Consider the following 24793-nt stretch of genomic DNA (forward strand, 5'->3'; position numbering starts at 1 on the left):
ATTTTTATCATCCAATATGTACAAAACAATAAAGTGGATTATTTCTAGTAACTAAGAAAAGTAGACAGTATTCATATCTGAAAACCAGGGTTTGTTTTTTATTTTTTATCATTTTAAAATTTAAGAGAAAATTTTAAAAAAACAAACAAACTTTCGTCTCCTTAACAGGAACCTTAATCTCATTAATACAGTGTCATTATCAAAAAATAATTTGTATTGCAAATGAATATAAAGTCACATTTTATACAAATGGTGCTGAATTCTGGGGAATCTGTCAGACAGAAGGTAGAGAGGCTCTGCTAATCCAAAGGTCAGTAGGTTCGATCTTTGGGTGACTGTGGCTTGTAGTGCGAACGATTTAAGTGGTGTACAATACTAGAAAAGCACTGAATAGACTTCAGTCTATTTACCATTCCATTTAAATACATTGAATTTTGTACTACAACGCAACATAGGGCTTAAAACAAACTGTGTTTATTTAAAATTTGCATTGAAACATTTATGGCAACCACTGGCAGAAGAATGCAATAAAAAAAATGTAATCAACGCATGCACTGAACTGTCTATAGAAGCTGTGGTAAACTGAGAAATTTCTATGCATTTTTCTTTCTTTGGGTTAAGGTTAGGTTCTCCTTTTTTGTCGAAAATGCAAATTATCCTGAGACCTGAAGGACTGCGGGAAAATAGTTTTAATTGCAACTGCTTATCCCTATGAAGGGTCCTTTGAGGAAAAGAGTTGGCATTAAGCATAAGGCAGTCACAAGGTTTGCACAAAAAACTGACAGACAGTCCCAACTATGGGCAATTTAGAAACTCCTTACTGACCTGCATGTGTTTGAACAGCAGGAGGAAACTGGAGCATCAGGAAGAAGCTCACTCTAGCATAAGCTGAGCACACGGAAACCAGGCAATAAGAAGTGGAATGCAGTTATCCACACAGTATAAAACACTAAATACCTTTACCAGTTAAATTTGCCTGACAATAAGGTTGAAAATTCTCATTTTTAGACTGTGTGCACGATTACATCTTTTGCATAAGTTAAAAAGTCTAAAAAAAATAATAAAACCAACAGTATAATGTAAAAAAAAAAAAAAAATTTCAGACAAGTAAAAAGTTTAAATATATGTATAAATACCTGAATACAATGATAAACCAAATATATAGACAGAGTACACAAAAGAAAACAATTCAAACCTAGTTTTTAATGGACTGAAATTCCCACAGCTACAGTGTGAACATTTCACTTTCATGCTGAAAAATTATTCAGGATCAACAGTGTAAATCACTCTTGAGCTCTGACACTCTTATTAGCAAAGCTCAGAGTACAAAACACTTAGGAACCTGCTTACCATTTTTCGTCAGTTTAAAAATCAAAAACTCGAAGGCACTCTCTTTTAAATAACAATTAATTGCCTTTTTTGTTTGGCACAGTTATGTTTAACCTAAAAACCTCTGTCAGGGAGCTAATACTCTGACTCCTTTGGTGTTTGGGTGTTTGTTTGTTGGTCTGTTTTTGTGTTTTGAGTTTTTTGAATCTATAGATGCGTATCCGTGTATCCTCCTACTCAAATGTTTTTCAAGGCTGCATCAACTCTTACTATCTATTGTTAATTCTATGACTCAAATTGATGATGATGTTTGTGTTAAAAACACAGCAGACTGAGTCTTCGTCCTTGCCACCAACTCCCCCAGAGTCTGAAGCTTACAAGAGTCAGCTGATCATATCAAGACACGCAATGCTCAGATAAACTGCAAAAAACCCAAGAGCTACATCTCAGACTACAGGCTTCAGTCAGCATGTAAAATGTTAAAGTTCGTGACAGTACATTTAGAAAGAGACTAAACAAGTATGGCTTCTTTGGAAGGATTGCCATGAGAAAGCCACTTTTCTATAAAAATTAAAAAAAAGCATGGCAGCAAAGTTGCATCTGAATAGACATCTGGAACAAAATCCTTTGGACAGATGAGACCAATGTGGAGATGTTTGGTGGAAGCCAAACACACGCAGTTCAGCACCAACACCTTATACCAGCTGTCAGCCACAGTGGTGGAGGGTTGCTGAACTTCTTGGGAGCCAGAGAACCTGGACACTTTGCAGTCACTGAGTCAACCATGAACTCCTCTGTATACAAAACGTATTCTGTTCAGCTCAACTCAACTTGGTTTTTAGGGTTTTCTATTATGTGGTAGAACCTGGTACCAGGTACATGAGTCATGAAAGCACCTCCTTCACAAAAATCAAAAATGTCAGTTCTGAAACCCAGCAATGAGGGAAATGGCAGCACAAAAATCAACGCTGTGGTTCCCGAATAAGACAAAAAAACCAAACACCGAGCAGCAGGTATGCCATTGTATCAACGTCCTCCATTACTGTGTTGTGTTTGTGTTGCATACAAATAACATCATGGGACTTTTCGGCTACATTGCAATAACAACCCCACACACATCGAGGATGTACTCAACTGTAATTAAAAATGACCGAAACAGGTCAGAGTTGAGCTGACCCAAGCCAAGTAGATACTAGTGGAAAAGCGGCATTAATAAACCGAAGCAATGTTGTAATGAAGAGTGGGCCAAAGTTCCTTCACAACAACGTGAGAGACTGATAAAGTCATACAGAAAATTATTACTTCAAGATACTGCTGGTTAAAGGTGGTTCTGCAAGCTCCTGAATCGTGAGGTGGACTTAGTATTTTTACTGCTGATTAGTTTGCACAGACTGTGTTTGCTTGCTTTTATATAACCTAAGTTCAAAAAGATAGAAAGACATTGGCAGTTCTTCTGTTTCTACATCATCATCATTAAGGACACTTCCAGATCACTTTACCTTCATGAATTCAGTAAGGGTTTCCAGTAAAAGACATGCAACAGTGGCTTAAGTCCAAATAATGGAGAAATTAGTTCAGGGCACTTGCGTGTTTTAATACAGTTATTGATACTATGTGCCAATATAACCCTAATACTGCAGTATCAATATTTTGTCTCAACCATTCTATCCAGCATCAACTGAGATAGTTTGGTTCTTGATTCAAGAAAAAATTACTTGCGTGAATTTTCACATAAAATTTACAAATAACAGAATATAACTCCCCCCACCCCACCCGCACCACACACGCACACGCGTGCACACACACACACACACACACACACACACACACACACACACACACACACACACACACACACACACACCAAACTACAAATAATAATACCAAATAAACACTAACAGCTATTTTATTCAGCAGATATTAACTTTAACAGTAATGGCTGTTACTGCTGGAGATATCGTGATGTGCAGAGCTTTTACATTTTTATTCCTAATTATAAATTCCATTAAAATTCAAATGTTCAATCTGTAATGACTCCAGCAGGGTGCATTTGATATGCCATTTCCCTTTATATAAACTAAACAAGTTCTTTTATTAACAAGAACTTAAAAAGAGGAACTTAATGAGCTGTGAGCAAGTAATCATTACAAAAACAAATAAATAAACAAATGAAAATTAGCGCATACATTCAAGATTTTTTTTTTATTTTTTATTTGGCTCCACAAATTGAAAAATTGTGTACAAAAGGTAAGATTTGAAAATGCAACTGCAAATGGTAACAGTGCCACTAGACGAAATGTCACTAAATGCTGATAATCACACTTATGAAGCAGTTTTTTCTCTTCAAATAGCCAAACATATTTGAGGTTTGGACACTTATTCAGAGCTCTGTTGGCTTGCTACTGAAATGAAGCAGCAAAGAAGTTAAAGAGTTAAATGTCAGTTTAGGATGAGACTATATGGGTGCCATAAGACCAACAATTTTAAATATGTTTTTTGCTGTACTAGTAAGTAGTTTTTTGTTTTTTTGTTTTTAAAAAAAAAAAAAAAAAAAAAAAAAGCAATTGCATAAAGCAAGCATTCTGCCGTTTTCTATTCTAGCATTTTCTTGTCCTTTCTTTTCCTTTTTTGGGAAACCTTCATCAGTGGATTCTGTGAACTGAAAACTTGCTTTCTGCTAATGGTACATTGAATTGTGAGGGAACAGAGACAATTTTCAAGCTGTTTGTTTTCATGTTTGTGCAAAAACATATGGCTATTATAAGAGAATCTTCATATAACCAAATAGAAATATGCAAATAAACAGCCTGTGAAATACATATGTACTCGTGTTCAAACACAGCCACCCGCAGACACACACACACACACACACACACACACACACACACACACACACACACACACACACACACACACACACACACACACACACAATTGTTGTTGGCATGTAAAGAACACTGGCAGATGGTAGAAGGTCTGGATCTTGATTCTAGATGGACGTTTATCAACTCTTGAAGATACAGAAATTATGTTACGGCTTATTTGCATTGAGAATGAGTTGCTTGTATTTGGCGACATGAGATCAGAGTCATGGCAAAATATAATTATAGTGTAAAACAATATGATTATACAAGATAACACAACATCTAGTTCCCCGAAACCCTACAGAGCTGGCAAACACCTGCCGTAAATAATTTGTGTTTAATGCAGGAAAAACAAGCTGCAAAGGGAAATACAACATACCATAACAAATGGTAATAAGGAGTATAATCAATAATTGCTGCTGATTTAAAAGTTATTTAAATCACTTCTCTGAGAAATCTAATCTATATTAATATAAAATGTATGTCTCATGGCCTTGTGCATCTTTAAAACTTCTTTTTTTTTTTTTAAGATGATGAATGAGTCACCATGAATCAATGCAATGCTTACTCACAGAGAAGCAAAACAACACAAGCAAGAAATCAGGCAGTAAAAAAAGATTGCACTCAAAAAAAACCCAGAACGCTAAGACCTGAATCTGAAAATAATTTGTGCAACATTTTTGCATGGAGACTGCATGTCATAAAACCACATCATCATTTGTTGCATGGTATTTTTTAGATTATATTAACATCATATATTTAAAATTTTTCTTTATTTTGGCTTGTCGGTCATGTTCAGGGTAAACCAGCTTGTTTAATTTATCAAGGAAATGATCAAAAAACAAAAATCACACTAGCAAATATCAGAAGTAATATCAGAAGAAGAAAAGAAGCAGAGAAGCTCCAAATGCAGCTCAGTTAGAGAGTCTCTACCGTGTTGTGCCATAATCTACTGCCAGGCTAGTTCGTCTTTGTCTCTGCTTAGAAAATCACTGTGCATGTGTTGCTTTTATTGTATAGTGTGTGCATAAAGCCTGTCCAGTACAGAGACAAGTAAGATGAGGATAAAATGTCTCAAGCTGACAATTACTGTACTCCATACTGTAAAAACCACATTACACATTACAAAATATCTATCAGATCTGCATTGGAGAAAAATACAGGGGCCCACAGGGCAACCTACCCTACACCATTTTTTTTTTGTTAAAACTTCAGTATAATTTATAATATAGTACTATATGGATAAAAGTATTGGCAATCACCTCTAGGGTTCCGTTCTGCCATGATGGGCCATCTGTGTCTTATTGCCAGAGAGATTGATCTCTCCTCTTCAAATTCTTAATGTTTGAATTCAGATGTTTTAAGTCCAGTTGCCTCCTAGAAGAATAACTGCGCCCTTGGAACTTGAGTTTCTATGGCCAAGCAGCTCCTGTAGTGTAACACGTAGGTGGCCTTGCATTACTTCCCATATAATGTGAATAAACACAGCTTCATTTTGCCTGTGTTCCATTTTTATTCAGAATATTTGCCTCTTTCTTTTGAGTCTCGCGTCACACAAAGTGATCTTTTCCCATTTTAATCTTTTCTCTGATTCTACATCCTTTGAACTCGGTAATTAAACTATACCACAGCAGATTTAAAAGAGGACAAGCATTTTCAGCTAGTTATTTGAGGTTGTATTTCTTCCATTTAAGGGAACACAAACAAAAACATCTACATAAGACCTGGATGTGAAGAAAGAACAAGTGTTTTCTTATGGTATCAAACTACCCTCTAGCTTCATACAGCTTACAAGACCTGCAGAAAATGATTCTTTGTCGGATCTGTGAAATCTGGGCCATTCCGGGAAAGACTAAAATTTTGGGGGGTCTGATTTAGGATTGGACCAAATCAGGACAAAAAATATATATATATATATCCACAAAATGCCCCTCTCATGTTGAGCCAGACAGAGCCTTGCACTGTAGGTGCAGGCAGAGGCTGCATGAGCAGAATGAAATGACATGGATGATGCAGAAGCCTCTCTGGCAGTCAAAGCACAATGTGTTTCCAAGTCGAATAACATCTGGCTGACCAAAATCAAAAATTGAGACAGAACAATACAGTTACTATATGTATATTACATATAAAAGAATGGAGAAGAAAGTGATGGCCTCATAGGTCAGCATTTTGTTAATGGAGTAGTTGGATGACAGAGAGAAAAAAGAAGGATAGGGATGGAAAAAGCATAGGAAAATAGAGAAAATGGAAAAATACCACCTGTGAGAACGTAGCAGGATTATTATCTGCAGTTTCTGCAATGACTTACAGTACTTGGGCCAAAATGGCTCACATTTTGAAATAATAACGTAACAAAGCCCTATACCATCTTTACATCTGTGCTGTGCCATCCCCTTGAATATCTTTAAATTGATGTGTCCAGGTTTCTGTCTAATTAAAAATGTAATCTATTTTCCTTGGAACTATGCCCCCCCACACACACACACACACACGGTAAAAAGTATTTTTTGTTGTCAATAACATCCAACAAAACATAAAATGAAACCTGCCTCTGCAAATGCTAAAACTCTGATTTTTTTGTCTGACTTAAGTCTAAACATGTCACCTTCTTGCATGAACTGAAGTACATGCACAGCAATGAAGCAGTTGGTGCAAACAACCATGTTGTCACTGGCTCACTGAATGAGTGGGCTTGGTCAAAGTGAGATGCTTCAATGAGCTGATACTAGTAAATCTTGATTTAGCTGTCATACCCCAAATGAGCTGCTAAATCAATTTTGGCACAGGGCCGTCATTGTGCTGTGTCACTGGAAGGTTTATAGGGGAATAAAAACCATCAGAACAAGGTGAGACGAAGCATGAAATTTCATGACCCATTTTTTTCCCCCATGTTTTAAGAGTTCGCTGCAAGGGCTACAACAGGGTCAAAATTCAAAGAAATGTATCAGATACCGAATGATTGATGACCGTATCCAGTGTCATTAAAAGTGTGAGCAATCGCACTGATAAAATGAAATAAATAGGATAACCAATTTCATCCAGACAGTGATAAAACATGATGTACAGAAAATGAATAACGTGTATTATAAAATGAAACTATTCGTGTTTTAATTCAAGGCCTGTCAGTTTTTTATAAGTGCAGAAATACATGGACTGAAATATATTACAGTGCTGAAGGTTTTGGACTTTTTCCTACCGCTAATGTAATTCTGTCTGGGTACAAAATCTAAATTAACACCAAAAGTATGCATTTAAATTTGGAGATTTGATTAAATTTTCTATAGAAGCTCTACTCGGGTTATTGCTTCATTCCAAATGAATACAAGCCCAACGGCGGAAAGATAAAAAGCTGCTCAAATAATGTGTTTTGAAAAGCTGGCAAAGACTGGGAGGATTTTACAGGAAATCATTTTAAACTTAATGTCCAACAAAGTGTCTGTGTTACCCACCACCCCGCCCTTTCTTTCAGTGTTTAATAATGGTGTGTATTTAAAAAAATAAAAATAAAAAGTTACAAATCCCAGATAAAACACTACTGATGAACTGCTTAATTTGAAATCCAGGCTTTTGTTTTGTGACTCGGACTGGGCAGTGGATCAAACCTTATGCTTAATTAAAATTTTGAAGATAAAATGATTATTGCACCGTATTAATTTAAGCAATGCTATATTTCTATTTTCTTTCTTTCTTTCTTGCAGAGGTCACCCAGCCTATGTAAATGCTCAAACCTTACAGTTTAGTTCAGCTTGAGCCAAGATGAGGAAAAGAGGGCACCCACAGAACTCTGTATTGGTGCCAAGCCTGTAGTCAAAACTGTGAAGAAGTGGACTAACGCAGCAAAGCAGGAACTGCAGGACTGTTTTGACTCCACTGATTGGACTGTTTTTGAAGCTGCATCTGAGAACCTAGATGAGCTCACGGACACTGTGACATCATACATCAGTTTCTGTGAAGACGTGTGTGTGCCAACAAAGACCTTTTGCACATACAACAACAATAAACCATGGTTCACTCCTAAACTCCAACATCTTCGTAAGGCCAAGGAGGACGCCTTCAGAAGTGGTGACAGGGTCCTGTACAAGCAAGCCAGGAACACACTGACCAAGGAGATCAAAGCAGCTAAAAGGATCTACTCCCAGAAGCTGGAAGAACGGCTCTCAGCCAACGACCCTGCGTCAGTGTGGAGGGGCCTGCAGGAAATCACCAGCTACAGACGCCCCCCACCCACTATTGAAGCAAACAAAGACCTGGCCAACGAGTTAAACACTTTCTATTGCAGGTTTGAGACGGACAGACTCCCACGCCCCACCCTCCCCTCCCCAGAGACATTGCTTCAGACATTGACCCTCAACACACCTTCCACCTCTCCCCCCTTCACCCTGCCCCTCCCCAATCAAGACTCAACGACCACCCCCACCCTCCCCAATCCAGACTCAACGACCTCCACCACACCTCTCACCTCCCTTTCCTCCTCCCTGAAACTAAGAATACACACTCAGGATGTGAGCCGACTATTCCAGAAACAGAAGCCCAGGAAAGCCCCCGGACCAGATGGCGTCTCACCCTCCTGCCTCAAAACCTGTGCTGAACAGCTGGCTCCCATCTTTACTCGCATCTTCAACAGATCCCTGGAGCTGTGTGAAGTTCCCTCCTGCTTCAAACGCTCCACCATCATCCCTGTTCCCAAGAAACCCACCATCACAGGACTGAATGACTACAGACCTGTCGCCTTGACGTCTGTGGTCATGAAATCCTTCGAACGACTGGTGTTAGCCCATCTGAAAGACATTGCAGGCCACCAGCTGGACCCTCTGCAGTTTGCCTACCGGGCAAACAGGTCGGTGGATGATGCAGTGAACATGGGGCTGCATTACATCCTGCAACACCTTGACCGCCCGGGAACTTATGCCAGGGTCCTGTTTGTGGACTTTAGTTCGGCTTTTATCACCATTGTGCCTGAACTTCTTTCCTCCAAACTCTCCCAGCTCAGCGTGTCACCAGCTACCTGTCAGTGGATCACCAGCTTCCTGACAGACAGAAAGCAACAAGTGAGGCTGGGGGAGATCACCTCTGAAACCCGGTCCCTCAGTATTGGTGCCCGTCAAGGATGTGTCCTCTCACCACTACTGTTCTCCCTCTACACTAACGACTGCACCTCCAATAACTCGGCTGTCAAACTCCTAAAGTTTGCAGATGACACCACTGTCATTGGCCTCATTCAAGATGGTGATGCCGGCAGGAAGTTGAGCGGCTGGTACTCTGGTGCAGTCAGCACAATCTGGAGCTGAACACTCTTAAGACTGTAGAGATGACAGTGGACTTCAGGAGACATCCCTCAACTCTGCTCCCCCTCACCATATCAGACAGCCCTGTGTCAACTGTGAAGACCTTCAAGTTCCTGGGTACAACCATCTCCCAGGACCTGAAGTGGGAGACCAACATCAACTCCATCCTCAAAAAGACCCAGCAGAGGATGTACTTCCTGAGACAACTGGGGAAGTACAGTCTCCCACAGGAGCTGCTGATCCAGTTCTACACTGCGGTCATTGAGTCTGTCCTGTGCTCCTCCATCACAGTCTGGTATGGAGCAGCCACTAAACAGGACAGGAGCAGACTGCAGCGGACTGTACGGGCAGCAGAAAGGATCATCAGCGCCCCCCTGCCCTCCATCCAGGATCTGTACCTCTCAAGAACCAGGAAACGGGCAGGGAAAATCATCACAGACCCCTCACACCCTGCACACAGACTTTTTGATCTGCTGCCCTCTGGCAGACGGTACAGAAGCCTGCAGACCAGGACCACCCGAAACAGGAACAGTTTCTTTCCCCTCGCCATCTCCCTTCTTAACAGTTGACCTGTCACACTGCTCCCACTGCCAGACTGCAACTGCACCTTATGTACATTTTGTAGTATTCATTCCACCTCATTCATTTCTGTGTTTTATGTATATAAGTTTAGTTTCCTTATTTATGGTTGGTTTACATAGCTTTGTGTATGTATGTGTAATGTGTATATATAGACACTTGTGTGTGTGAGATTTACATTGCTGTGCTTGAGAGCCACCATCTACCGGAACCAAATTCCCTGTATGTGTCTGCACATATACTTGGCCAATAAACACGATTCTGATTCTGATTCTGATCAGTCTTTTATTCATAGACCTATGTGGATCAGTAGTTGCCATTTAAAGACAGGCTTCACACTTGAAAATACCCTCTAATCTGGGCCATATTCCAACCCAGATGAACATACATCTTCCACCACTTCTGTTTCATTGGTTTTCAATTGAATTATATTTAACGGTCAAAGACAATGTAGGTTTGAAAATACAGTTCAAAAATAAAAGTTTCTCCCAACATCGAGACGCAGCTTCACTGTCCATGAGTACCACCTCAGTGTCATTTTAGGAACAAGGTGAATCTAGAATTTGAATACAATAACTGCTTTTTGATACTTTTTTACTGATTCTTAGAGCAAAAATCATACACAGCATAAAAGACGAGCATAACTTCCGGTTATGACAAGTAAAGCCAGTGCGTAAGTTTCTTAAACTTGCTAGGGGGGCGATAGCTATGGTTGCTAAAATGGCCCACTTGACCTCTGCAAACACGGTTTATGTCCTCAGTGCGCAGCTCTGTGTGCGTTTGGATCCCTCATCATCGTCACATCTGGTTTAGAATGTAACGATAGCATCAAGATGATGAGTGCAAAAAATCTTGAAGCCTAGAACAGCAAACCAGTGAGTGATGTCACGGATTTTGTATTTAGCAGTCATACTACAACAATCAAAACAAATTTTCTAAAAAAGTAAAATAAATCAAGGCATTTTTTTATTGCAACAATAATCTAATATTGTAGGTATTAATATATTATTTCTGGTGTAAAATCTTTTTTTTTCCTTGTACAAGTTTAAACAAAATAATGTAGGTCCCAATCAAATTTTTCATTTCATTTGCACATGCTTTCTTTCTAACTAAAGAGGGGGAAAAAAAGAAACAAATGACCATACCAGCATAACATTAACAGATTTTGCCAAACTGGTCCAAAGCCAAAATGAGCTCAGGAGCAAAGGATCAACTGGGGGGAAATAAGCATTAACTTGCTAAAAGAGGCTACAACAAAGCAGATGGTGAACACCACTGGGAGAAAGGGATGTGGTGGAGCTTTGACCACATAACAGCTGCAGAATGTATCAGCTCGCTCATTCAGGGAACCACGATAGAGACAGTCAGCTAATGATAGCTGCCACCCTCTTCGTGGTTTCTTTTGTGACTAGGTTTCAACATGGACATACTCTGAATGAGACTGACACCGATAGCTTTTACCTTACAAGCCACCACATAATTGTAGCTTCACTATAAGTGATATTCTTTTCTCCCAAGTGCACAAGTACACTCAGAAATAAGTCATGGTAGCCAAAGAAGCCAGTAAAAAGCAAACATTAGCAGCATCAGACTGAAATTTGATTTTTAAAGTATGGTTTTTATTCTCCTTCAAAAACACCACCCACTCTGTATTTTTATAAAACAAAAATAAGCTAGAATCACTACTTAAATTTGAGATATATTGGTTTACTTTTTAGGATCACAGGCTCTATAGAGTAACTGACAGCATTTTTTAATCTGATCTGCCCAACAATGCACTTTTCAGCATAGATCTTATTCACATGCTTATGATTAATGGGTATATGATATGTATATGATTAGCAATCATCCACCATAAATCATGGGAAATATTAATAATATTTGGTGTTCTTTCCTTCCAATCTCCCAAACTAATAAAAATAATTTGCTTTACTTTTGAGTTTTTAAAGCATTTAATCTGCGAAGGTGCAGCCTAACAAGATTCACTAAAAGGTCAGAAGTACTTACTGTCCTAATGCCTTATTTTGTGCTTCTTGTTTTTTTTTCGTGAGACCTTTACAGTTTAGAAAATGCTCCCACAATGTGGAGTTGCATAAACACAGGTCAGTTTTTATGTTTCCAATACAAAACTTTAAAAAGAAAATAACATTAGGGCGTGAACTAAATTTCAGAGATAATGCAACATTGAGTGGGATGCTGAAGTGAAGGCTTGTGTTTTCTTGCATGAAAAATCTTCTACTTTTCTTCCTCGAAATGGATATTTTTTTACTCTTCTCTGAACCCTTTTACTGCTGAAACTAACCATTAAGTGAATGCGAGATGCTTTGTCCAGCCAGCACTAAACTGTAATGTTAGAGCAACAAAAAGCCGGCAAAATGCTTTCCAGTGAGCATTGAAGGCTTGAAGGTTCTGAGCATCTTATTCCTGGGTCAATGTGTCTCTGTTTTGCTACTCATGTGTACCACAGAACAGATCAAATGAAATCAAATGAAATTTAGAAAACTACTTTGTTTTCACTGAACGAGAGCCAAGCTTCTGCTGTGGTTGAATTTAAAATAATATCCCTGTCAGTACCTCCCGCTGATTGGGAAGGACAGACCTGGTAGTGTAATCTGTGACATGAGTCAACACATTATGAACACATCTGCTGCGTAAATGAATAATGCAATCATCTGACATGGTTTTTCTGTGATCACAAATTATCTTTTTCCCCAAATGCTTGTCAAAGCAGCTCCCTCTTCTGTGAAATGCACTAAAATCTTCTTGAGCTGCAGCTCCTGGTCCCCATGTACCGTTACATAAGGTTCAAGTAAAATATTCATCAGCTTCTCTGGATCACATCTGTATGCAGCTGAGTGCTGAGGAAACACTTTTCAGAAAACCTGCTAACTACACCAGGGTGGCTGCTGCTGCCTTTAAAGTGGTTTGTGTGCAAATGCGCGTGATTACTTTTGTACGAGACTGTTTCTTTGTGTGAAGCATTTATATAGCTGGTATATTTGAGTGCTGCAATTTTGCACATGGTTTATGTATGTAGATATGCACACAGATGCATAAGCATGTGTACAAGTTGGTTTTACCTCACCAGTATCCTGAGTTGTTAGTTGTGTACATACTTTGCCTTCTTTTAAATCAAGCATTTATGCCTAGCAACAAAGCTAGTAGACACAGTCCTCCCTGAACTCCTAGACATTTTTCTTCTTTGGGGGAAGTGCATGGGGGTGGGGGGGTGGGGGTGGGGGGTCTTGGTGGCAAGGAGGAAGTTAAAACTTTCTGAGCCCATCAACGGCTCCATCAGGGCCAGAAGAACGGGCTGGCATTTGGCTGACCTATGGATCCCTGGGAAGCTATAACTCAAAGCCTTGGCCTAAATGACCACACACTGCTCCGCATTAAAAGTTTGCTGTTAAATTTGTGTAACTGTAACAGTTTAGTTCAGTCTTTTTTTTTTTTTTTTGGAGTGTTGCAACAGTCTTTGATTGATTTATCACTGTGATTTGATTGATTTTCAGAAGAGCGATTAAAAAGTGATAGTATTGAAGATGGACTGGCTTGCTATCAGTCTAGTGCTGCTTTCTCACCCTCCATTTGTCTGCATATAAAAAAGCAGAAGAGGGGAATGCATTGCTTATATGCATTGAGGATAAAGAGACAGGAGATCAGAGACATTCAGATTAAATATGCAAGGACAACGCTTACATGCATTAATGAAGAAGCAATGAGCACTGTGCTAATGACGAAGGATTTGAGGCTCCCATGCGAGAAAGGGATCAGGAACGCACTGCAGGAGATGCTCATTACTGTGGCCCACACCGACTCTTACCTGTGTGAGTGCACATATAGGCATACTTTATGAAATAGAGACAGAGAGAAATGCAAAGTTCATGCACAGGGTTCTGTGTGCTAGAGTATATTTTCTACTGGTGTGTACTGAACATATCCGTACGGAGATGCACAAACCTATACACAGACTTTAACAAAAACATTTACACACATTAAAAAATATAAAAGAATGCACGAGACCTTGGCGTGTGTGAGGAAGTGCGTGTGTGCCATCACACTGGGTTCACACTGATTAATGCTGGGGGCCTCGAGGAGGAGGATACATCCCATGTGGTTTGTAACACTCTGGAATCAGGGAGCTTATCAAATAACACATAGACTGCAGGCTGTTGCTGTGGAGTATTAGATTAACTAATACATAAATAAGCATAAAAAACAAAATAAAAGCCTCATATCCATCTCAGCTAAATCTAGAGCCGTAGCTAAATCTAAGCATTCCAGGTCATTTGCATTGCATTTTATTTAGTGATGTGAATACTACTTTTCATTTTCCACTTTACATATTTTTGATTTTTAAAATTACTCAACCTATCTGGAAGTATGAGTGGTGCTATAGTATTAATGGCTTCTGTCCAGATACACTGCAGTGCAGCACACCTACACACCAGCTACCCCACACCAAACTCCTACAGTATATATATCAGCTTTCATGCTTTACTTCACATCTCACTTTTTTTCCCCTTTTTTTTGGGCTTCACTCACATCACCTGTAAAATGAACACATTTTCACAGGCAATGAAATAAAAAAGAAACATGTCCTAATCATAGTCCAGTTATAATAAAAAAGAAAAAAGAAAAAAAAAAAAAAAGGAAAATCACACAGCAGAGCATCTCTCCTGCATACCGCTGGCGAATGACATCACACTGGAAGGTAGCAGATAAAGCATTGAGTCTGGTCTGGTTCAGCAGTTGTCTAGGATTTGGTACTGGTAATGAGAACACTGATTGGTTGATCAAGGGGGGAAAAAAAGAAGTATAGAAACACATTGTACATCATGCTCCTTTGGCTTTCATTTACATCATCCAACAGTGCAGCTAATGATTATTTTTCATTTTCATTCATTCATTCACATCCATCAGCCAATTATTTTCTAAGTTATGTCGCAAATAGTAAAAATGCCCCCGGAGTTTCCCAGAGCCCAAGGTAACAAATTCAAATTGCCGACCCTCCGACCCTCAAAACTACACTCCAGAACCTGAGATACTGAATTCATACATTAAATAAGACAAAGAAGAGTAGCAAAATAAAACAAAGCAAAAATACATGAATTAACAAAGCTTTGAATTAGAGCTGGGCGATAGAACGATAACGATATGTATCGCGATATAACTTTTACTCGATAGAGAAATTAAGCTATCGCGATAGACCTCGCCGCTCTTGTCCTCTTAAAAAAAAAAAAAAAAAAAAAGATCAGCCAATCCAAATTAAGTAGCGCAGAGCCGAACCAATCACAGCCGCAGCGTCACGTCGCGTGACTTGTTACGTACAGCACAAGTGCCAAGCCGCACGTGTGTTTGTTTGGGAAGCAGCCAGCGGGTAATGGAGCCAGCGCGTAATGGAGGAAATGAGTGTGCCGACTAGAAAAATCAACCGAGCGTGACCGAAGAGAAAACAGATAATGGTTCCAATGCCGGAGAGATTGTCGAACGGAAGAGCCAAAGAAGTTCCGTAGTGTGAAGGTATTTCGGCTATTTCAAGTCTGACAAAATACAGAGTAGCGTGCACTGTAAATTGTGCCGAAAGCAAGTCTGGAAATACAATAAACTGGTGCATGCGTCACACTGTGCGCCACGTTATTGTTTCGGTGAAATGAATTTCTACAATACTGTTACTGTTAATTCTACTCTCTGCAGTGTTTAAATGCTTACATATACACACAGTTACTGTCCCTCCACACATACGACTCGGTTCTGCTTCTATGCCCCAGCTTTGTTTACTTTTTCCCACCGAGGCTTCTAGACTTCTGATTGGCCAATATTTCTGCACGGTTAGGAATCTAGCGCCACCTGCTGCTTTGGCATGTTCATAGTAGCGTTTTCCTTCATTTCTGCCTTTGTGTGGACGGGATTATTTTTTAAAACGAAAACGGAAAATCTCCGTTTTCAAAAATACCCGTGTACGTGTGGACGTAGCCTCAGTCTCTGACTGGAAGCGCTAATTCGTCATTCGGCTTTTGTCAGACTAAAGTAACTGTTAAAAGTGTTTGAAAAGCTAAGCTATACAACAAGGAGAGATTGAGAATTTCCTTTTAGTTCTCAGTTTATTTGATATTGACAAAAGTTAGTCAGTTTTGTCTGTTCTTCTGTAAAACAAACTAAGATTTATTTTTAGAATTAATATTTTGTTTCTAAGTGGAATTGACAATTTAGTCTGTTTCGTTTGTTCTATTTTGAAACTTAAACGCTTTAGCGGCTGCCTTTTGTGTAGTTTGCAATATTTGCCTTTATTTATCTGAAAAAGTCTCATGTTCCTTAAGTACATCTACCCTGTTGAACTTATGGGAAATAAATATTTAAATAAAAACAAGCTGCTGATTATTTCACATTTTACTTGTGAGCAACGGCACATTTAAATCTTACAAATATAGTTATTTGGCTTATATCGTGATAGATATCGTTATCGCCTGAAATGAAAAAAAAACATATCGTGATATGAAAAAAATCTCATATCGCCCAGTTCTACTTTGAATTAAGCATTTGGCTTAAAAATTACAAATAACTAATCATTAATAAACTAATGAATGAAAAATGAACATATGGTAGGCTGATCAACTCTTTATTTCACCAACACCCTTTGATATTTTCATGACATTGCTGTGCAAAAGTTTTAGGCAGGTTTGGAAAAATGCTGTAAACAAAGAATGCTTTCAGAAATATAAATGATTGTTTATTGGCCCCAAATGTATTCTGCAGCAGCACAATGACCCCAAACATAAAGCCAAAGTCATTAAGAACTATCTTCAGCGTAAAGAAGAACAAGAAATACTGGAAGTGATGGTATGGCCCCCACAGAGCCCCGATCTCAACATCATCGAGTGTGTCTGGGATTAGATGAAGAAAGAAGGATGTGAGGAAGCCCACATCCTCAGAAGATCTGTGGTTAGTTCTCCAAGATGTTTGGAACATGTTTTGACCAGCCGAGTTGCTTCAAAAACTGTCTGCAAGTGTACCTAGAAGAACTGATGCTGTTTTAAAGGCAAAATATGGTCACACCAAATATTGATTTGATTTAGATTTCTCTTTTGTTCATTCACTGCATTTTGTTGATTGATGAAAATAAATGATTAACACTTCCATTTTTAAAAGCATTCTTTGTTTACAGCATTTTTTCCTCACCTGCCTAAAACTTTTGCACAGTACTGTATGTAAGCGTGCAGTGTTTAATAAAGAGCTGAAACAAAAGCAACTTGGTTGCCAGTACAGAAACGTGCACGAGATAAAGGGTCTCAGTTAGCTGGTTGGCAGCATACACTGTATATAAAAGATGGAAGTAACCACTGTTACATCACATAATATTCTGGACTCCACAGTTTGAAGCATTAGTATTAGCATTTTGGTTTCCACCATGTTGATTTTCTGGAGCCTGAGGTTGCCATGTTTGGACAAGAGGATAGACTTCTAAGTTACGAACTAACGCTAGTGTGTTTGGTCAGCTGCCAGAAATTCCACAGGTGCAGCACACCTGAATTACAGTGCTGTCTGTAAAGTAATTACATCTCTAATTGCCAAGTGATGTCAACCACACAAAGACTGTCTGTCACCCACATTAGAGGAGGCACAATCTAGTAGACAGCAAATGGCTGCAGGTGCCACCACATCTGTGAAATGAAGCAGCCATGCTGCAAACTTAACGTGCACTTTAACCAGTATCCAAATGAACATGTTATTAAAAAAAAAAAAGAAAAATTATATATAGTTGTTATAAAAAGGTACAATATCCATAAACATGCTTTTTACCACGTTTAAAAGTGGGAGTCTATGGGGACTGACTGGCTTTTGTGGCCACTCTAGGAAGAGGAGTTTTTGACACTTTGTATTAGCTTCACTTTTCAGCGTCGGAGGCAGCTACTAGGACTCTTATATATAACAGAAGTTTAAATAAAAAGGCTGGTTTCAAAATATACTTGGGCAGCCCTCAATATACCCACGTGTCCTGCCCGAGTAAAATCTATGTGTGGCTTGCTGTGCTTTCATCTGGTGTTGTGTACAGTGATACAGCACTGAAAAAATGTCCAGCAGTGTGCTTCGAGTTGAATCTGCAGCTCCTCATCTAACATTTTAGATACTGACGTTTTAAAAGAATTGATGACAGCAAACACCTGTTCTGTTGAAGTGTCCTTGGGCAAACACTGAATCAGCTGAAAGAATGTTTTTGAGTGTGATTGAGTTCCCCTTTGACCTTGCAGCATAAGCAAGAAAAGGACAGTAATAGACACAAATTTCCATGCAAGATCAAGGTGAAGGTAAAATCTGGAGTCAGGGTCTTGTATAAATATTAAAATATTTTTTTAGCCCCAAGTTTGTGTGAGGAAAAGTTCCTGGTTTTAATTATCACTGAATTTAAATCAGCCACTACCTCATCTCACTGAAAGTGATTTGTCTAATATTTTGCAAAAAGGTGTAATTACCCATGAAACCTTTTCAAATATGTCGGTAGAAAGTCGGTGGTTCGATCCCAGGCTGCCTCCTGGCTGCATGCCAAATATCCTTGGGCAAGATACTAACCCCATGTTTGCCTACTGGTGGTGGTCAGAGGGCCCGGTGGCGCCAGTGTCCGGCAGCCTCGCCTCTGTCAGTGCGCCCCAGGGCAGCTGTGGCTACAATGTAGCTTGCCATCACCAGTGTGTGAATGGGTGAATGACTGAATGTAGTGTGAAGCGCTTTGGGGTCCTTAGGGACTAGAAAAGTGCTATACAAATGCAGGCCATTTACCATTTACCATATGACAGTACTTTTAAAAAACTAGTTCTTTTTAGTCAAAAAAGGTTTGCTATTTTGTAGTGAGCCAAGCGTTAAATAGCAATCATACCTTTGGTAAAGTGAAAAAGAACTATTATGACTGCCATGGCTGACTGGCGTGATAGTAAAATCTGTATTGAATAATTTATCAAATGTCCAAATGTCCACGAAGAGAACATATTTTTTTCTGTAGTGTAAACAAATGTAAACACTATTGTGATCAAGGGAAAGGCTATAGGCCAAAAATGAAATCAAATCCTATTAATCACTTTTGTATTGTGACAGGCAATACCTCTCACTGCTTAGCAACCAGCTCCTCCAGGGCACCAGCCGGGATGAGATTTACCCAGGCATCTCCTCACTAAAGTTATGAAATTGGTCTTTGTGTGGCAGCAGATATCGAACACTTATTGTTCTCTCACATTGTTCAGCGGCTTGTACTGTTTTCCATCCGGTGTTATTAATTATTCAAACAAATACAGTATCTACGTGCATCACTGAAGCAAAAGCATATGTATTTTTCAGGCTAATACATCATTTGGAATTTGGAATCCATTTTTTTTTTTTGTGTGCAATTCGCACATCCCAACAAACCAAGCTAATAAGTAATGATAATCTTACCTTAAACAGGCGTAATATATTGGCCACCATGATGGAAACAGAGCTGGAGGAGGCTCCAATAACACCTACAACCCTCTCAGGTTTGGTGATAATGGGCGCCCCCCCACCGAGACATTTGACATCTGTGCCGTCCTTCTCGATCAGAGCCTGCACGAAGGTGAGAGACTGCTCCAAGGCGTGAGTGTCCCTTGAGCAGGTGTCCAGGATTCGTGCTCCCAGTGTGATGTTGGGCAGTAGATTATTGTCATTATTGATGCGGTCAAGGGCAAAGAGCATGGCCTCCAGTCTATGTATACCCTTCTCCTTCTTCAGCTCCCCACACGGCTTTCCATCGTGCCCTCTGGCGTGTACTGGGAAGAGCCCACCTAAGGAGATATCCCCATCGATGCGAATAGAGTTCAAATGTGTGTGTCCTGGCCCTTTGGGTTTGGCCGCCTGAGCGGGCTTAAGGGAGGTGTAAAGAAGCAGCAGCAGCAACAGAGGAGGAATCAGGCCGTTTCTTTGAGAGCCGGTCCGTTCCGGTCTACACACCAGGGGCTGAAACATGACCACGGCCCAAGCACACATCCACAGTGTACAACCAAACCCAGCAATTGGAAAACAGCAAAAGCCAGGTATTACTTTATGATGGCCAGAGGGTTAATTGCAGTACCTCTTGAAGCAGTTGGCACTGAAAAGGCTTGCTCTCATGCCTCTCCTTTCTCCCAAACATTCAATTAAAGTAGAATATGAGCTTGGCTCTTTCACAGGATGTAATCCTGTTCTCGTCTCCTCCCTCACTCTCTCACTCCATCTTCTGACCACAGTGGTGGGCAGCTGCTCTTGTGTTTGCTGTTATTCACAGACATGCCTATGGAGATCTTTCACTTGGGGCATTAAAAAGAACAAAGGTGAACGATAAGCTTTCTTTCTGTCTCTCCTTCCCTCTATCTGTGTCTCTTTCCTCTCCACCTCAATCAGAAGTTTTTAATCTCCCCTGTTCCCCTGGGCAGGGATTTGGTATATGTCAGAGCCCTCAGGCCTGCTTAGGTCCACAGTCTTCAGAGTGAATTCCTGAAAGATGAAAAAGAGTAGAGAAGTGAGACATAGCACAGAGAAAACAGGGGCAAAAAAGCACAGGGATTTGTATTGGTCTAAGATTTTTTAATACTTTTTTCCTCAACCTTTTTACTGCAGTATTATTATGCGGAAATGAAGAGACAGTTCTGGTCCAGAACTAATTTCTTTCTCTCACACAGCCTGCCTCTGTTTACCATTCTGCTTTCAGTGGGTTGCCATGGACTCTCAAGGTTGAGAATGATCCCACATGCTTCATTTTCACCTATCAACCATGTCAGCAACACATTCAGCCACAATCACAATGCTGTGACATTCTCAGACTATCATATTTCCCATTTCTCTGTCAATTTTCCATCAAATTGACAAATTGAAAAAGTACTGACATTTTTATGGTTCCACTAACATAAGACTGCGCTGACAGCATTGGTGGTAGTAATGAGGCTGCTGGTCTGTGGCAGTACTTTGCTCAGAAATTAGTATTTATCAGTCTATCAGCATTTCCACCATGATATATACACGTCTTCAAATCTTTTCATTAAAAATACAAGAGTTTAAAGAAACGTTTCTCATATAGAAGATTTCCCTTTGTGCCTAAAGAACCACTTCAGCATTATCTGGATATATTTCTGCTTACAACAGGCAAAACCAACTCCATATAGATTCAGTATAATATAACAAAATACATATGTGGGCCTCAGAGTCACTTAAGTATTTTAAGCAACAGGTTTATGGGCTGAGTTTGAAACTAACTATGAAGAGCCACTTTTGTGTCCAACATCTGTCTTAAAGGAAACAATGCATGTTGAATATGGAGCTGTCAGGGAGAAGGAAAACACAAGGACCACGGAGACAATTGATGGAGAAAGTAAAAAAGAATATACGGAAGGCTGCTATGACAGAGGAGGATGTAGGGATAGGGTGAGATGGAGGCATATCATCTGCTGTGGTGAGCAGCCAAAAGAGGAAGATGGTCTACCTTAAAGGGGAACAATGACATATTTCTTTTTATCCTTGGAGTGTATGAAAGCGAAGAAGCCATTTCTAGTTCCCTTCCCCCTCCCTTTAAACTACCTTTCTTCTGATTGGCTGCCCCTCACAAAATAAGATTTTTTTTTTGACCAGCATGTGGGCGGCACGTCTGTGTGCACAGCTAGAGTGGTTTGCCTGAGAGAATCGTATCAGGTATATATCTGCTCACACTGACATCATATAGATAGCTATAGATTAAAAAGAAGAGGGGAAAAATTGCTAAGCAGAACATTTAGAGCAGTCAACCAAAAACATGTAGAAACAGCACTCTGAGTCATTAAAACCTTATTTTCTTGTTATATCAAACTGCATTTGTTTTGTTTTTTTGTTTTGCTGCTATGAGTGCTGTTAGATGATGTTACGAGATTCTTTGCAAATTCAGGTGTCGTAAACAAGCTCATTGGTTACATTTGAATTTAAATTTGAAGACGGATTTTTAATTTCTAAGTTGATTCCTGTGACGCACATCTGGTCATCACTACCCTGCACTATTATTTCTGCCCTCCTCCTTTTTCTGCTGAGATAAAAAGTACACACATGCCTGACACACAAAATATGCCACTATAAACCATCTTGTATCTACACGTCTACACCCTTCTCATTCCTGAAGTTGTAATAACTTCTAAAGGAACAATCTCCCTGCACACAGTCACAAAATACAGCTGTAGACATTGGTTTTCCAGCAGAGTGGGTTGAGGCCTTGCATCGGCAACGGCGGAGATTCATTGAGAGCATATTGGAAGTGACAAGGTACTTTGAATACACCCAACTATCTCCTACTGAGTGAGAAGTAATTTTTCAGAGTTGATTCACTGCAGGTCCACTTAAACTGCTGCAGGGCAGATGACAACTGGAAAGCCAGCCAACTCACCTTAGCCCCCATAATCAAACGCAAACCATGCAGCAGCACATCTGACATTAAAGCAAACACTAAGATTGAGGCGGGGAGTGCTGCTGCCAGCATAGCATGGTACAGATAGTCTAAAAAAATAAATAAATAAATAAAATACAGGTGTAAACATTGAACAGTTCAAATAAGAAACGGTTCTGCAAGGCTGCAGATTTGAAGATAGATGTCATCAAACTTCTGCTTGAACAGAAGAAAAGCTGGTTGGGTGACAGCTCCTATGTCTTATTCAGACTGAAGAAAGCCAGTTAATCTGTAGAAGTAGCTCATGTGCAACTGAAGGAAGAAGATCTTATATCTCACAAGATTACATGAAGTATTATCTTGTTAATCAGCTTGTGTTGTCTTGTTACAGATTAATATCTTATGGTGTTTCATCTTCAGCCACAGTGCAGACAATTCTTTCTGATATTTGAGAGATCTCAGGGCATTCAGGATGGGCTGTCTTAGAATTAATCATCTCAGACGCAATCGCCATTCAGCCAAAACTATGAATTCTGTTTTAATGAAGCATTGAGGTTACAACAAACCACTTGTCAGACTTCAATTCAGCACGATAAGTAGTGACGTAGAATCTCACAGAAAGCACAATCAGTGTTTTTACTGTGTGGCTTATAAAAACATCTGGAATATACTCCATGTAATGCACAAAATCTATGTTCTGCCTTTATTTTATGGAATTCCGCTGTTTTCATTTTCAGAAAAACAAACGTACTGAATGAAAGTACAAAATGTTTACACATTCACAGATGAGCCCTTAATAGCATACCTCAAAAACCATACGAAGCACAGACTTATGCAAAACAACCAAAATGTTTACCAGCTAGAAAATGTCAAAGACAGCTGCAGGAATTACTGGAGATTCATATCAGAGAACAACCTTTCCTCAGGTGCAAAAGCATATTTCAGAGCAGACTATGTATTCATTTCAAAAGGCCATCAACCTTCAGGCAAATCAGTGTGTAATGTTAAACGGCCTTGCAAGCGACAGTGGAAGCAGTAACTCCTTAATACTGATAAACCCAAAAATGTTAGCAATAATATATTTTCAAGAATTTCAACTTCTTGCATTAACCCTACACAAACAAGATGGTCAGTTATATATACAGGGTTCAATTTAAAGAGAGTTCTAATGGAAATATTCTAAAAAAAAAACAACAACAACAAAAAACTAATAATCTGACTTTAAGTGGGAACTGGAAGGAATGAGATGGTGCTGATTTCACACTGTAATCTAAATTAGCCTCTATACCATAACATTTGTCCTGCAATGTCTGTTATCACAACTAGACCTGGTTGTGGAAAACCATGTAATTTTTTCTGAGATATGATTATTAACAAACACAGGAGAGTTTTCGTCATTGAAGCTTTTTAAGAAACAGGAAATAGGCTGACAGATGAATGGCACATTTGTCTAGTTTGTCCTATCAGTCCCATACTCCCACTTTCTCCCGTTAGGCTCTTGAAATGGTCAGAATGATTTTCTCTGACAGCTTCCTACCACTTCTCACACTGTTTTTTGAGCACCTCATCATCTTGGCTGTCAGATTTGCTCCCTGTTTGCTTCTGCAGTAAAACGTATCAGATGAAGTCATGAAAATTTATCTTTGCAAGGGATGAAGAGTCATGTCAGAAATGGGTGTGGCTTAAAAGCAAAAACCTGTTGAAGTTAAAACTTGGCGTTGAAATGCTGACCACAAACAGCGTTTACCAAAATTTTCACTGTCAATGCTGATAATTTAATTTAATGTACTCTCAATGGGAACAAAATGGCATGAATTAACACACTAAAAGATGTTTTGTTATGACTGTGCCAAAAAGGTGTACTTTGATTTTAAAAAGCCAGGTTTCTACTAGAGATGGACCGATCCGATATTACCTATCGGTCCGATACTGACCTAAATTACTGGATCGAATATCGGAGAGAAATAAAAAATGCAATCCGATCCGAGGTATCGCAAAATCACCTCACAAAAAGCGCTTTTTGGCGTAACCCAGCTCAGCGCATCGGAGCAGTATCACGTGATAGAGCGGCTGTTGTCTGCCAGACCTGTCTGTGGTCTGGTGGAGCATTTGGAGCCTCACTATGCTTCCAAACCGCCACATTTCATCTCGGAGAAAACTATCCCAGAGAAGTAAAGCAAGTTCGTAAGTTCATCTCTGAATGTTTGCATAGTATTTCCACATCAAGCTTAACAACTGATATATGGAGCCACAGCTGGACTGGCCATTGGAGTTCCATATTGAGGTGAAAAGGAAGCGATTTGCCCTGTACTTCAGCTAGAATGAAAAACAGACACAAAGCTGGAGTTATTCTG

The 24793-nt window shown here is 39.5% G+C and overlaps 1 protein-coding gene across 6 annotated transcripts in view; it reads right to left on the reverse strand.

The window, feature by feature from the left end:
- The window catches only part of LOC113022045 (glutamate receptor, metabotropic 4), a 199071-nt gene that overhangs the window by 143305 nt on the left and 30973 nt on the right, over positions 1-24793 (reverse strand). For all 6 annotated transcript variants that reach the window (XR_003272395.2, XM_026167025.2, XM_026167028.2 and 3 more), the window contains exon 2: positions 19481-20533. Coding sequence is in view for 5 of the 6 variants with exons in the window: in XM_026167025.2 (XP_026022810.2) it covers positions 19481-20047 (567 nt within the window). In the remaining variant the exon portion in view is untranslated. The remainder of the gene's footprint in view (positions 1-19480; positions 20534-24793) is intronic.

The sequence above is a fragment of the Astatotilapia calliptera genome, chromosome 5, assembly GCF_964374335.1.
Source record: "Astatotilapia calliptera chromosome 5, fAstCal68.1, whole genome shotgun sequence".
Taxonomy (NCBI): Eukaryota; Metazoa; Chordata; class Actinopteri; order Cichliformes; family Cichlidae; genus Astatotilapia; species Astatotilapia calliptera.